A 16,619-nucleotide genomic window follows, 5' to 3' on the forward strand; every position below is an offset into this window, starting at 1 on the left:
CTGTCTCACTTGCTGGCGCCAACCATTAACTTATGTTGTTAATGTTCCAAAGACAAAAATTACATTATTTTCTCATTTTTTTTTTCCTTTATAATTCTGAAACTCGTGTGTTCTCTCAATGGAATCACCCATGGTTTATGTTATCACTGAATATTCCACTTTAATATGTATGTATCCTTAACATAATCTTCAGATAGATTTGTCTGTAGTTTCCCAAATTCTGTTACAAGGGGCTTATGCCAGCCATAAGCTATGGTGAAAGTCTGCTGCTGTATGAGTGAATGTGGGATCTGAGGATTGTGAAGCAAACTATTTCACAGTTTGGTCATCCCTGCATCCATTTCATTTATTTTATAGACTGCCAGAAGGATGAAAATCAAAATTTGATTTCAGTAGGATTCAAACTCAACATACATACATTGAAACTCTGACTTGGCAGACACCCATAGAATTATTAACCATCTTGGCAAACAATAACTCTGAGCACCTTTTCAAACTCCATCTGTCTAACACCCATGGACATGTTTACAAAGTCAGAATACAGCGCAGCTCCCATGACTTTCAGAAACATTTTTCCACGCTAAGAGTTGCTGAAGCATGGAACAAACTGCCGGCATCAGTTGTTAGTTGTCAGAGCACTGCATCCTTCAAAACTTCCATGCTTCCTAAGATTCGCCAACACTACACCTGATTTTCTCCCCTCCATACACACACGCAAGCATATATCTGACTCATACACTGTTCGCTTTCCAGATATTTGTACATTACTGTATATTCTTTATACATACTTTTGACAAGTTGTGGTGCACCTGAGCACTGTATTCAATAATTTCATTATTATTATACTTCAACTGGGACACATATCATCAGACAGGTTCATTTAACTTTTGGTGAAACAGATATCAATTAACCCTTTAGCATCTAGATCAGGCCCAAATATTCTACTTGTTATTTGTTCAAGGTGGCTAGATTCATCTTCTTACGCCTACCCTACAATGTCATTTAATCACATCATTGAAATCTCAAGGTTATGAGATAATGTATGATTAATTCAAAACAATGTGAATGAATAAGGATTATGTTTGACAGATTAATCTGAATGCTTAAAGGATTAAAGGATATGAATGATTGCAGCAAAGCTATTTGTCTGTTGTCTCTCAAAATGTTTCTTGGCTATAACCAATATTGGTACCAAAAAGCCACTTAAAATGATAATGTCAGTAGGTCGATTGCGAAATATTGGGTGAATTCCTGTGCTTAAATATTGATGGTATTGATTTCTAAAAACCAATTGACACATAAATGAGGTTTGTTAATTGTTTTCTTGTTTTCTACTCGATATATCACAGACACAGTTCAACCAGAGGCTTTGAACAAGAAGGCTATATCTATAATCAACCACGTCAAAGAGAAACTGACAGGTAATTTTTCATGCTACCTTTGTACTTCCCCCTCTCTCTCTGCTTCACTGAATTGAAACTAGTCTTCCGTTCCTAATATTTTGTTGATATAATCTAAAACTTATGGTTTCCACAGATGGGGGTCATAAATCATCTTAAAACAGGCATGGGCAACCTTTTTCGATAAACAGACCATATGTGACTTGGTTTGTCATCAGGCAGGTCACACTGCTTACAAAGTGGTTTCAGGAAGTTCTCACACTAGTTATGTTTATTGAAAAATAACTTATTAACCTAAGTTTTAACATCATCTCCTTTGAAATGGTCACCTTGTGTAGCAGTGCACTGGTCCCAGTGTTTCTGCCACTTTTGGAATCCAGTCTGGAAGCCATTTTCCATAAATCAGTTGAGAACCTTCTGCTCTTCGCTCTGGAGTTTGACAACGATGTTAAAATGACAACCTTTCAGCTACCTTTACGTCGTGGGGAAATGGAAGTCCACAGGTGCAAAATCTGGTAAATAGGGCAGGTGTGGAAATAATACCATGTTGTTTTTGGCAAGAAACTCATGGGTGAGGAAAGCTTGGTGAAGAAACCAATTCTTTGCACTCCACAGATCTGGTCCCTTTTGCTGAATGTTCTTCCTCGAATGCTTCAAGATGTCACAGAACTCTCAATTGATGGACTGGCCCTGGTGGATGAATTCTGGATGCAGAATATCACATTTCCAGGGGTGACACTCATTGTCTTCCAAGAACGTTCTTCTGCTTTTGAAGCACCTGTGCCACTCAGAACATTGCTTATGACCCTTAATCTCATCACTGTATGCTCAATGTCTCTGTAGCAGACTTTCCAAGTTTAATGCAAGATTTCACATTGGCTCTTTGTTCCTGTCCATGGCAAAACTGCAGACTACAGCATAAACATGATAACAAAAACACAAATTTCACAGCTTGTGAAGTAAGCACAGCATTGACACTCAGCACACTGCCCCATGAAGGTCACTGCTAGCTCTCAATGTGCATCCATGTGCTGCCATCTGTTGGTGCACTACAGAACTAGTTCAGGAACTTTTTGATACCGCCTTATAAAAAAAAACCCAAGGTAATTCTTCATTGACACGCCATTCAGAAACTCCTGTAAGTTGCAGTTTGCCCTTGGCTGTCTTCAAATATTCAAATATTTGAACATCCAAATCATATCCTTGTAATAGTTGGTCAAGACTTGAAAGCTGAGCATGGAATGTCAGTTAGTCCTTGGTTGAACCTTCCTGTTGCTTCAATGACTGATTCACTTCATCTTGGTATAGAGGAAACCAACATGTGGCAATGAGCAACATGTGATGGAGCTGAGAGGGTCTTGGCAGTGGCTGTCAAATCTGCCAGATTGTTGCTGCATTTTTAATCTTCTGTTTAGCTTTATATAATCCTTGAGTTCCTTCTGGGATTCAGGACAAGTGAATTGCTGAAACCAGCAGAACCTGTTGATGAGATTGGCACACCTGTATGCAGAACAACTGGTCTGACTGTGGTATGGCAAGCCAAACTGGCCCTGACTGCTGGAATTTCAAACAGTTCAATTCGGTGCCATCCCTCATACCTCTGCAACCTTGGTTCTTGTCAGAATGACATGATTGGCTACAACTGTTTGGATGTTGACAATTTGGCAAAGCTGACTGGACATTTGGTAACTAGGGTGGGGGGGTCTTTTTTGACACTGGAGGCAAATACGTGTGTGTGCAGAAATGTACACATACAGAAAGGAGAGAGAGGGAGAGAGAAAGACATTACAATTTCTTAATTGAACACAATTGATAAACACTTTACCTCTCCGCATGCGCACACACACACACACACACACAGAGGGATTGAGGATGGAAAGAGAGAATGTATGAGACAAACATTGAAAAACAGCAGTTGAAAAACATCCTCCCAATTTTCTAAATGGAATGCAGATCAGGATGAAGTGTGAAATTGAACTGGGCAGCTTCTGAACTCTGATCATAAGGATTCCACAAATAAATTCGACGAGGCATTCTGTCCAATACAAGCAATTCATAACTCCACATAAAGAAAACCAAGAAAGCAAGAGATTTTGGTGTGAATGATTTTCTTCTCCCGTTTCTTCAGGTCGTGACTTTTCAAAGGAGGAAGCGGTGGAAGTCTCCCGGCAAGTTGACCTTCTGATATGTCAAGCAACATCCCACGAGAATCTATGCCAGTGCTATATAGGATGGTAGGTCCCATTTAGCTTCTTATTCCTTACTTATTGTGGCTGCTTCTGTTGTTTAGATCCAGGTGAAATCTGGTTGACCAGATCCATGATGCTGTCCCAGCCATGTCCATCCTGTTGTTTTGTTTTCAGACCTAATAGATTTAGGACAGCTTTATCTAGTGTCTTTCCTTTTCTAAAGGAGTAGTTTATGATTTGAGGAAGATTCAGTTGTTTTTTCCATGCATGTCAAACAACCATTTGTAGGATCTTTTGTTTACCTCATTTCTCCTTTGTGTAGAAGAAATCATCATCATCATCATCGTTTAGCATCCGCTTTCCATGCTAGCATGGGTTGGACGAATAACTGAGGGCTGGTGAACCAGATGGCTGCACCAGGCTCAGCCTTGATCTTGCAGCGTTTCTACAGCTGGATGCCCTTCCTAATGCCAACCACTCCGAGAGTGTAGTGGGTGCTTTTTACGTGCCAGTCAGGCGGTACTGGCAATGACCTCGCTCGAATCTTTTTACACATGCCACCGGCACAGGTGCCAGTAAGGCGACATTGGTAACGTTCACACCCGAATGGTGCCCTTTTACGTGCCACAGCATGGGGGCCAGTCAGGTGATACTGGCAATGACCTTGCTCGAATCTTTTCATACATGCCACCGGCACAGGTGCCAGTAAGGCGATGCTGGTAACAATCCCGCTCGAATGGTGCCTCTTACATGCCACCGGCACGGAAACCAGTTAGCCGCTCTGGCAATGATCACGCTCGTATGGAGGTCTTTGCCCCCCGTAGCACAGATGCCAGTCATCGAATTTGATTTTGATTTCACTTGCCTCAACAGGTCTTCGCAAGCAGAGTTTAGTATCCAAAGAAGGAAAAATGAGGATGATTATGAAATGATGACATTATAATAATATTTAATAACACATGACTGGTTGAAGGTGTCAGAAGATGCTTAACCCAAGACCCCTAACTTCAAAATGATCATGCAAACTGATAAAAATAGCAGCTGAATCTCCCTTAAACCATACTGTGCTGTTTTAACAAAACAAAATAATGGAAGAATACTGTGAACAACAGAATGATCATGGCTATTTTTAATCATGGGTGTCCTCGATCTAAAATGTGCCATTTTGATAAACTTTATAAATGATTTACATTAACATTGTGTATTCCATGTGTATTCATTTCTATAGGTGGCGAAATGCGTAGCCGTATTTCATCTGCCGTTACATTCTGGGTTCAAAGTCCACCGAGGTCGACTTTGCCTTTCATCCTTTTGAGGTCAATAAATTAAGTACCAGTTACGCACTGGGGTCGATGTGATCGACTAAAACCGTTTGTGTGTCCTTGTTTGTCCCTTCTATGTTTAGCCCCTTCTTGAGGGTAGTAAAGAAACACATTTTTCTTTCTCGTTGCAGGTGTCCATTCTGGTAGTGATTCCTGGTGCTTAAAGATGGAATAAATGTTTGAGAACGTAAAGAACTTTTGATCCAAACAAATAGAGACTGTCTGTGCCCGTATTGGTTGTCAGCCAACTGTCAGGCTAACAAAACCAGAAGTGGACATAACCAAAAATAAAAATCACTCCCAGAGAACTATTGCCTGATAGAATCGGCTGGTCTTCATTTTTATCAATGAGTTTTAGAAATACAGAGATCTGTTCCTCTGTATTAATTTGGTGAATGTGGGGTTTATTTCCGCATATCTTTATTATGCATAAAGCCACATGTTGTATGATTGTGCGACGTTGGTACTTTTTACTGAATGCAATCTATGCCGGCTACATGTGTGCCACATGTTGCAGTGTGGAAGTCACTTATTAGAGACAGGGGTGGGGCGATCATACCCTAAAGCTAGGCCTTCTCATAAACGTTCTTCAAGAGGTTTATGTGTTACCTTCATTGAAATCCATTACTTACCTTACACCAAGGAATAAAACAAAAAAAAAACCAAAAAAACATAAGCTTGAGACTCTGCTCCAATTATTTATAGATGTTTTTGATCTAGTTTGAATTCTTTGCCATCGAATTTGGATTCTTTGCAATCAAATTTGAATTTTTTAATTGGTGCTCAAGCCTTGAAAAAGAAAAAGAGTTAAACTACATCAGCCGAAAGGGAATACATGTCTATCTTATCTAACTCGTCCAGTAGAGCCCACCAATTGATATCTGAAAAGTTCGATGAAATAACTCATGAACACTGCGATAGCTTCTACCAGAAGATGTTCTTTTACGACGAACAGTCTGAACAAGGGGAGATAATAGGAAAAGAATCATTCGTATATTATCTCCCCTTGTTCAGACTGGTCGACGACGTAAATATGTTGAAGCATCTTTTGGTAGAAGCTATCGCAGTGTTCATGAGTTATTTCATCGAACTTTTCAGATATCAATTGGTGGGCTCTACTGGACGAGTTAGATAAGATAGACATGTATTCCCTTACGGCTGATGTAGTTTAACTCTTTTTTTTTTTTCAAGGCTTGAGCACCAATTAAAGAATTCAAACTAGATCGAAAACATCTATATTTATATAATGAAACAATACTTCTTTTTTTGAAGTCCAGTTTACTAATCTGATGTATTATTATCTTGTGGGGGCCACTCATTTATCTCCCCAATTCTCTGTGTATGCATGCGTGTGTGTGTGTGTGTGTGTGTGAAATAAGATGTAAATCTAAAATTTTTTTTTCTTTTCTTTACAATTGTAAATTATTTTAATAGCATCTCCTGATGATTAAACTGAGCTTTATTTAAAATTGGTCTCTTGACATGAATTGTTTGTGATATGTATCGCTAGCAGCCAACTTAACAAAACCCAAAAGCATACTTGTTCAATTTCCTAAACCTTAAAAACACGTTAAAATGCTGCATTCATTATAAATTAAAGGAATTCATTACTCCCCCCCCCCCTCAGTATACTCTTTCTATATTAAACTAATTGGATTAGTTTTGTGTTTATATTTCAGGGGCATAGAGGGGGAGTGCGTGCAAAATTGCTTTAGCGATTTTCACTGACAATTCAAGAAGGGATGAAATAAGGGATTAGCTATAAGGTTTATTTACTTTGCAGAAAGGTTTTTTTTTTTTTGTCTTAAACTCGTTAAGCAAAAAATAAGCTTTTTTTTTATCCGAATTTCTCTGTGTAGGAGAGAGATTGTTTAGTGAAACTAGAAGTACCAACATGATGTTCTCCTATTTCACATGAATCAAATTTTCTCTTTCATCAACAAGTGAAAAGAAAATGAAAATATGATTTGCTACATCAGAATATTAAAACTATCATTCCATTACCAATTTGTTCCTTTTTTTTTTCCATTACATTTTAATTTTCTTTAAAATGATTTTACACTAATTATTTTAGTTCTGTAATCAGATTTCTTATAATTAAAATTAAAATTGTTGGAAACAAAATCAATTATGGTATTATTAGGAAAGTTATTTGAGACAATGGTTTAACTATTGTCAGAATGTTTCATGATTAAAAAAAGACAAAAATTAAAAAATTTGGTGGTGATCATTAAATTATAGTCTTGTAAATATTTTTAGAATTTTCTGCTTTAATTTGCTGCAGATACAGTAAGGTAACTCAGTGTGTGTGTGATTCTTAAATACAATTATTATATGCATATAATTTCTATTTGGCTGTTGACTCATTATTTCAGAATTCCAAGTGATGGAAGAGTACTTCTGTGTTTTCTCAAGCTTCTCTGAATTATATTCGCAGACTGATGGTTCTTCAACTGTTAAATTCTGTGGTGTTTATCCAATGTATCTTTTATTTGATAACACCTGATTGATTTGAGAGTCTTCAACCTGTTTAATATCATCTTTTTGGTTTAATTATTTCTGCTGATTGTCCCACCACCACCACCACTAACCCCATCTGATTGTACAAACAGTTCATTTTAGTGAATTATAATTGAATGTGTTTAATTATTATAATTAAGGTGGCAGGCTGCGAGACTTATTTCCACACCAGACAAAATGTGGCAGCATCTGTTCCCGCTTTACATTCTGAGTTCAAATCCCGCTGAAGTTGACTTTGCCTTCCATCCTTTTGGGGTCAGTGAACTAAGTATCGGTTGAGTACTAGGGTTGATGTAATTGACTGGTTCCCTCCCCCAAATTTCAGGTTTTGTGCCTATAGTGGAAAAGATTATCGTTATTATTGTTATCATTATTGAGGCAGTCAGACAGCAGAATTGTTAGCAACATTCCTTTCAGCTCTTTACATTCTGAGCTCAAATCCTACCAATGTTAGCTTAGCCTTTCATCCTTCAAGTGTAAGTCAAGTGCTTGAGATTTGATGTATTTGGCTGACCCCTTCACCTCAGAATTGTGGGCCTTTTGCCAAAATTAGGATTATTTTACAAAACTTACCATGATTGGAAGTTTCTCCTTCTTTCTAGCTTTTTGATTTCCTGTTTTTCATTTTTCTATATAGACAAAAAAGAAGCAAACAACAAATTTATTGGAATCCCTCCCCACAGGCTATCAGTCACTGTTCACTATTTTATTTTATACGTATTGTTGTACATCTTCTTTAAGTGGGTGTATATATAGCAATCTTACCAAATTTCTGTTGAAATGCTCTTCTATTTCAATTAATCTTGAATATAATGAAATCTCTAGTAAAATAATTTTATTATTCATCTGGGACATGGAGCACAAATTAACATGAAGTTTTGAAGGAAGGTTTTACTTTCAATCCCTTTAAAACGGGAGGATTATATCATAAGCAGGGTTGATCTGAGGCAGATTACTATCAAAAGGGTTAAGCTGTGACGTACTGTCATCATCTTCGTGTAAGAAACAAAATAATCAACACCGTCTGTCTCCCCAAATCATTCTGATATTTATTTAGATGAGGTAGTAGTAGTAATAATAATAATGCCCTGATGCAGTACCAGGCAGTGGCTCTCATGGCTTCTGATCTTAACTGATTGGAAGTGTTATCATGTACATTGTTTTGTCTTGGTATAAAAGATGGGTTACAGCAAATATTCTGCTCAATACCACAGATTTGCTTGTCAGTTGTTTGACCATAACCAGTTGAGCAAGTCCCTTAGTGGCTGACGATATGTGCATCTCTGATCATGAGCAGAAGTAGTGGAGGAGCATCATAGCCATGTGTTGAGAGGGATTCTTTGGGGTTTGAATGATTCACCTCTGGAAATATGGGTGTTTTGTTCAACATCCTTAAACAACCCTTATTCAAAGACCTTTTGAGTGGGTTGGATTACTTGACCAGAAGAAAATTCTAACTGGGCCCCACCTGTAAGGTCATATGCTGCTTATCGTGATATAAGATCACCATGTTGCGCACATATGGTTGTGATGCATGTGCCTAGTGTACCCTTATCAGACGGGTAGTCATGATTGGTATACTGGGCTTTGTATATTTTACCCCTGTGTCACTTTGATGGCATGCACTGCTCTTTCACTCAATAATAATAATAATGATGATGATGGTAGTGGGGAAGGACAAGTTTTAGCGAAACTGCCTTAACACGGCATAGCACAACATGCCAAGGAGCCTTAACTTGGCACGGCACAACAGGAAGGAGCATCAACTTGTCATGACATGACAGAACCTTAACTCAGCACAGGATTGACAAATTTTAGCAAACTACCTTAACACGGCTCAACAAGAATGACGAGTTTTAGCAACCTGCCTTAGCATGGCTTGACAGGAAGGAAAGTTTTAGCAAATTGCCGTAACACGGCATGCATGACATGACAGAACCTTAACTCAGCACAGCATGGACAAGTTTTAGCAAACTACCTTAACACGGCTTGACAGGAAGGAAAGATTTAGCAAACTGCTTCAACTTGGCATGGCATAACATGATGGGAAGGACAAGTTTTAGCAACCTGCCTTAACACAGCTTGACAGGAAGGAGAGTTTTAGCAAATTGCCTTAAGACAGCATGGCATTACCGGAAGGACAATTTTTAGCAAACTGCCTTAACTTGGCACGGCTCGACGGGTAAGAACCTTAACTCAGCACAACATTACATAACAAGAATGAGCCTTAACTCGACACGATGGCATGTAGCCTTAACTTGGCACAGCATGACATGCTTGGTAGGAGCCTTAACTTAACTTGACCTTCCAGTTGTACTGAGCTTTTACAAACTTGGCATTTCACAGGATGATGAGAAGGACAAGTTTTAGCAAGCTGCCTTAAGTTGGCATCGTGCAATGGGAAGGATCCTCAACTTGGCACATCACAATGGGAGAGAACCTTAACCCTGCACAACACGACAGGACAAGAAGGAGCCTTAATGTGGCGAGTTACAACAAACCTGGAAGAAGCTTTAACTCAGCATGGCACACAACGATGGGAAAATAAGTTTTAGCAAACTGCCTTAACTTGGCACAGAACGACACACCAGGAAGAAGCCTTAGCTCGGCTTGGCACAACAGGAAGGACAAGTTTTAGCAAACTGCCTTGGCACAGCATGGCACAACAGGTAGGAGTATTCACGAGACATGGCACGGACATGTTTTAGTAAATCAATCTCTGACTCAGTCACACTATTTATAGTGATTAATCACACTAATTATGCTGAAGCAAATTCTGTGATTAACCCAGAGACCCAGAGATCGCACTCCCATCCACCAATTAACCAACAGTTATATTCACTCACCCTATCTGAGTTAATCATACTATATATATATATATATATGTTACTTGAAATATAGTGACATCTTATCCAGAAAAAATAAATAACAAAGTCTTGGTCACTAGTCATTGCTTCACCACCTTGTCCCATGTCTTCCTGGGCCTGCCTCTACCTTAAACTCCCTCTACAGTTAGAGATCAGCACTTCCTTACACAACTGTCCTCATCCATATGCACCACATGACCTTACCAGTGTAGTCGTCTCTCTTGCACACCACATCTGATGCCTCTTATGCCTAGCTTTTCTCTCAAGATGCTTTACACTCTGTCGAACATATACACTGACATTGCACATCCAGCAATATATATATATATATATATATCATTTAGTTTTTGTTTTCTAGTTCTGTTTTATATCAATAAAATTTAAAAAGTAAAGTCACTGAAATGAAATTCCTCAAAATATATTGCTTTCACATTTTGGCACAATGCCCGCAATTTTAGTGGGAGATGTTAGTCAATTATATCAAACTCAGTGTTAAACTGGTGCTTATCTTGCCAATATTGAAAGGATAAAAGTGAAATTGACTTTGGCAAAATTTGAAAGTGGAACAAAAAAAGCAGAAATGAAAAATAAAAAAAATATTTTATTGGAAAATAAGAATTTAAAATGTGAAATAATTCTTTTTAGGAATGGTGAGTCTTAAAGTAAATATAGCCATTCTTAAAAAGAATTTCACATTCTCTCTCAGTTTCTAAATTCTTATATTAACAGACATTTTTTTTCTTGTAAGAATAAACTTCCTCAAATGAATAGAGAAACTCAAAGGATTATTTGTAGTCAACGGTAAACTCCCTGAAGATGTGGGTTCATGCCCAACAAGTAGCCTTTCACTTTTACTAGCCAAAGAATTTTTTATTCAATACTTACATGCTATTATTTATAGTTTTATTTCCTTCAAGATCCACTGTTCCAAAAAATTTTTTTTTAATTTATCTACCTTTGGTACACAGAAACTGAAGAAAACCCATCAGATATATTATATATACACACACGTGTGTGTATGTATATATATATATATATACATACACGTGTGTGTATGTGTTTGTCCCCCATCACTGCTTGACAACTGGTGTTGGTTCATTTACATCCCTGTACCTTAGCAATTCAGTAAAATAGACTAATAGAATAAGCTCTAGGCTTCAAAACAAAAATACGGAGTTTGATTTAACTAAACTTCTTGAAGGTGGTGCTCCAGTATGGCCACAGTCTAATGACAGAAACAAGTAAAAGATTAATATTTTACAACTCTCCCTTCCACCCTATGCATGTGTGATGTAGCATTCATTTCCAAACCCAAGGTTTGCTGTGCTAACGGCATGTTCTGTGGATTGGTGCTTCCATGAAAAGCAACTGTAATTTTTCACTTCAATTCATTTATTTTGACCACAAAATTACAGCAAATTACAAAGTATAAACAAAGCAAGTAGAGGGAAAGACATTTCTGGTCGTCGCTTGGTGACAAGGACCAAGCCTGACGGCAAGATGTCATCATCATCATCATCGTTTAGCGTCCGCTTTCCATGCTAGCATGGGTTGGACGGGTCAACTGGGGTCTGTGAAGCTGGAAGGCTTCGTCAGGCCCAGTCAGATCTGGCAGTGTTTCTACGGCTGGATGCCCTTCCTAACGCCAACCACTCCGCGAGTGTAGTGGGTGTTTTTTACGTGCCACCTGCACAGGTGCCAGACAGAGCTGGCGAACGGCCACGAACGGATGGTGCTTTTACGTGCCACCGACACGGGGCCGGCAATGTGTATGTGTGAATATATATTGTGGTTGTATGGTGAGAAGTTTGCTTGAGGGACGCCTCCCCCTCGCAAGTGTCAACCGGGCCATATCAAAAAGAACTGCCCTAAGGACCAAAATAAGGTCCTGGAGCAGTTGATAAAGATACCACTCTCTGCTCCCTCACTGGAGGGAGAGAAGGTGGAAACCTCGAAAAAAAGAAAAAAACGAAAGGTGGGCAACAATGGTTGCCCACCGAAGGATCCAAAGGCTGCAGAAGGGAGGGAGGATCTGCTGGACAAAGCGGAGGAACTCCACCTTCCCATGGCTCAAAGGAAGAAAAAGAAAAACAGGACATTGCCGGCATGTCCCAAAGCACCATCGGTGGGAGTTGTGCCACCAAAGGTGGAAACTGTACATCCCCCCCCCCATGATATGGAGGAGGAATTTGTGGTCCTTTTCCATAAGGGAGAGACATTGGAGGGCTTTGTTAAGAAGTTTAAAATGAAGGGCCAAAGGGAGGGGATTCTGCCCTGCATGGAGGACAGTGACTGGGCAGCGAAGGTCATGGGGGAAGAGCGACCTGTTCAGGATAATACACTCCTCACCCAAGGATACCTTCAGAGTCATGCTAAATTGGCCCGACTTGGTGCCATCCAGATGTTTAGCTGAGGCGAGAAGTCTGGTCAGACATGAAGATTTGTAACTAAGGTAAGCGGCTTGGTGTATTGTTTCATTGATTTATAATTGACTTGTGTGAAAGGTTTATTGCCGCCTTGATCTTTTGCTATATAAGAGGTTTGTAGCCTCAAATATGGTACTTCATCATCATCATCATTTAACGTCCGTTTTCCATGCTAGCATGGGTTGGACGGTTCGACCGGGGTCTGGGAGGCCAGAAGGCTGCACCAGGCTCCAGTCTGATCTGGCAGTGTTTCTTCAGCTGGATGCCTTTCCTAACACCAACCACTCTGTGAGTGTAGTGGGTGCTTTTTATGTGACACCGGCACAGGTGCCAGGGGATGCTGGCAGCGGCCACGATCGGTTGGTGCTTTTTACGTGCCACCGGCACAGAAGCCAGTCAAGGCGGCGCTGGCATTGGCCACGTTCGGACGGTACTTTTTACGTGCTGCCGGCTCAGGTATCACAACTACAATTTCCATTTGATATTTATTTTGATGTTGATATACTTGGCTCAAGCACAGCAGGTCACCCTACGATCCAAGGTAAGCACAGCAGGTCATTCTGCAATTCAAGGTACTTTGGATGGGCTGGGGCTATGCGAAAACTGGTGCTTATAAAGAGCAATGTGGTCGGGTAAACAGCAATCGGCGGGCATTGCTGTTGCCTTTGTTATTGTCATATCATCAATCACTTCATCTCATGTCTTCTTCGTCCAGCCCGCAGCTTCCTTTCTTTGTAAGGCCCTTGTGGCCAGTTTAATGGATAAAAGAAGCTTGCTTCCCAATGGTTTAGGGTTCAACTCTGTTGGCATGCTACCTTGGGCAAGTCTCTTCTACTATAGCCTCAGGTTGACCAAAACTTTGTGAGTGGATCTGGTCGATGGAAACTGAAAGAAGCTCATCACACACACACACACACACACATGTATATATATATATATATATATCATCATCATCATTGTTTATAGTTGTGATACTTGTGCTGATAGTACATGACCTGCTGTGCTTGAAGAGACCTATTGAGTCAAGTACATCAACATCAAAAACTCAAATGGAAATTGTAGATGTAATACCTGTGCCGGTGGCACGTAAAAGGCACCATCCGAACGTGACTGATGCCAGTGCCACCTTGACTGGCTTCTGTACCAGTGGCACATGACCTGCTGTGCTTGAGGAGACCTATTGAGTCAAGTACATAAATATCAAATGGAAATTGTAGTTGTGATACCTGGGCCGGTGGCACGTAAAAGGATCCATCCGAACGTGGCCGATGCCAGCACCACCTTGACTGACTTCTGTGCCAGTGGCACGTAAAAAGCACCAACTGATCGTGGTCGCTGCCAGCATCCCCTGGCACCTGTGCCGGTAGCATGTAAAAAGCACCCACTACACTCATAGAGTGGTTGGCGTTAGGAAGGGCATCCAGCTGTAGAAAAACTGCCAGATCAGACTGGAGCCTGGTGCAGCCTCCTGGCTTCCCAGACCCTGGTCGAACTGTCCAACCCATGCTAGCATGGAAAATGGATGTTAAACGATGATGATGATTATCATCATCATTGTATATATATATATATATATATATACACACACACAGATATATTTATGCATATGTATGTATATAAGTGTGGATGAGTGTAAGTGGGTTAATGTTTGTGTTTCCTTGTCTTAACATTGTGTGATGGTTGTAAACGAGTGCCACTGTCACACAAGCAGTGTCATTCATTTCCAGTATTCTGCAAAAACATGTCCAGCCATGGAGAAATATTACGTTGCTTGGACATGGGCGAAGGCTGGTGACAGGAAAGGCATTCAGCCATAGAAAATCTGCCTCAATAAACTCTGATCCACAAATGATGAGGAATGGCAATAAATATATTATAAAAGTACAGACATGACTTTATGGTCGAGAAGTTTGCTTCCCAACTGTGTGCTTTCAGTTTCAGGCCCACTGACTGTACCTTAGGTAAAGGTTTTCTACTATAGCCCTGGGCCAAACAGAGCCAGAAACTGAAAGAAGTCCATCATATGTGTGTGTGTGTCCATGTCAAATACTAGATGTAAACAAATGTCACCATCAAAAGGCATCATTTTGCTTGCAATTTTTCATGAAAAATATCCAGACTAAGAGAAAAAAAAGGTTGGCAACATGAAAAGTATTTGGTTGTAGAAAATCTGACTCAAAGAAATTACTCTGAAAAGTAGACATTAAAACAACAACAACAACAACGACGATATAATACAAAATGTTAATTAGCCTTAGCTTATTTAAACCAAAACACTTGTATTAAAAACTGTTTATTATCATGCCATGGTTTAGCTCTCAGTGAGATCAAGTCTGTGATTCTAAATTGGGTTGTTCAACACGTGGAATTTAATAAATCTTGGAAGTATAAACTCCATAATTTTTTTATTATTCTCACAACTCTGAAGCTTCTTACTGACCATGTGCTTTGATTATGCACAGGAGTGTATAATTATGAAAGAGGGGAAAGGCCAAGGAAGATGCAGCACAGTATGTTCTGGGATGATATGATAGCAATTGGAGTTGGTGCAAGAGGAACCAGGAGGAAGGCGAGCAATTGGGATGTTTGGAGGTTTGCTGCCCATTTTGCTGACAGCACCAAAGGATCTAAGAGCTAAGAGCTGAAGTTTCTGGCTCATAGAACGTATGAACACTTTAAGAGGTCATAAAACATAATTTTGTTAGCATCAAATATGTGTAACTTATTGTTTTTGAATTTGTTTAACTTTGCTGTAAAAAGAAAGAAGAGCATTGCTGACAGTATTTTCAGTGCTATTTTGACCAAAGTTTGCAGAGAACTTGGTGACAGATCAAACTTTTGATATCTAAGACCACCCTTGGTTCTAAGATATTAACTTTTTGTTTTAAAGTAATCTAATTGAATAAATCAATGACTGACGGATTTGAAACGGTGACCATCTTGTCTATTTCTTTCATCCCCCCCCCCCCCAGACAGTGCGTCTTGTATTACATTTCCAGCATACCATTATTTTTTAAGAAGGTGCAATTTGAGGGAGATTTGGTAGCTATTCTTTGCAGGTCAAGTGACCATATAGAAGGTCACTCTACAATCATCAAGTTTGAGAAGAAAAACTTGTGTAATAACAACAGAAGATAAGTAAGATGGATGCTATGGTGGGTGACTGAGCATCCAATTTACTGGGTTTTTTGGGTTTTTTCTTCATGGTTGCCCTCTAAAGTATGTGTGTGTTGCTATAGTCCCATACCAAATATATGATCAGCATTCCAACATAGGACAACTCAAACTCTTGTAAACTGTTGCCATCTGTTCAGAGGTGAGTCTCTTTTAACTCTAAAAAGGCAGAACTTCCATTGTGATACATTCTTGACTATGGAGAAAATATGAGATTATATCATCAGTGAATTGCAAGTCATATGAAAGCAAGAAAAATCAATTCTAGGAAAAATAAGGAAAGGAAATTCTGATCAATACATTTAGATCAAAAGAAATAAAACTGTAAGGGGATTTTTAACCAGGATGATATATATTTTTTTTTCTGGTACTCTTTCAGTTATAACAACAAGGATTCCAGTTAATCCATTCAATGGAACAACCTGCTCATGAAATTAATGTGCAAGTATTCCTCCCACACACACACACTATTTTATTAAAGCCAAAATGAAACCTGTGTGTTTGTGAAGATTTTTCCAGCTTTAATAAAATAAGTGTTTTACTCTACCGTTGGTGTTCAGGTACTATTTTTTCCACCTTGCTTAGTACCTATGTACTTTTGTGTGTGTGTGTACACGTCGAATGATGAGAATGAGTGCTTGATGAGACCTTTCCCGAGACATTGTGTTTTCATCCAAAATGAAGATGAACATCATTCCGCAATGAGATCAGTTTGAAAAAT

At 39.3% G+C, this 16,619-nt stretch overlaps 1 protein-coding gene across 2 annotated transcripts in view; it reads left to right on the top strand.

The window, feature by feature from the left end:
* LOC115218127 (serine/threonine-protein kinase mTOR) overlaps positions 1 to 6,914 on the top strand; it is a 136,342-nt gene extending 129,428 nt beyond the window's left edge. For both annotated transcript variants that reach the window (XM_029787923.2, XM_029787924.2), the window contains 3 exons: positions 1,350 to 1,421; positions 3,529 to 3,634; positions 5,043 to 6,914. In XM_029787923.2, the coding sequence (XP_029643783.1) occupies positions 1,350 to 1,421; positions 3,529 to 3,634; positions 5,043 to 5,058 (194 nt within the window). In that variant the 3' untranslated portion in view covers positions 5,059 to 6,914. The remainder of the gene's footprint in view (positions 1 to 1,349; positions 1,422 to 3,528; positions 3,635 to 5,042) is intronic.
* The last annotated feature ends 9,705 nt before the right edge of the window (positions 6,915 to 16,619 follow it).

Source organism: Octopus sinensis, linkage group LG12, assembly GCF_006345805.1.
Source record: "Octopus sinensis linkage group LG12, ASM634580v1, whole genome shotgun sequence".
Taxonomy (NCBI): Eukaryota; Metazoa; Mollusca; class Cephalopoda; order Octopoda; family Octopodidae; genus Octopus; species Octopus sinensis.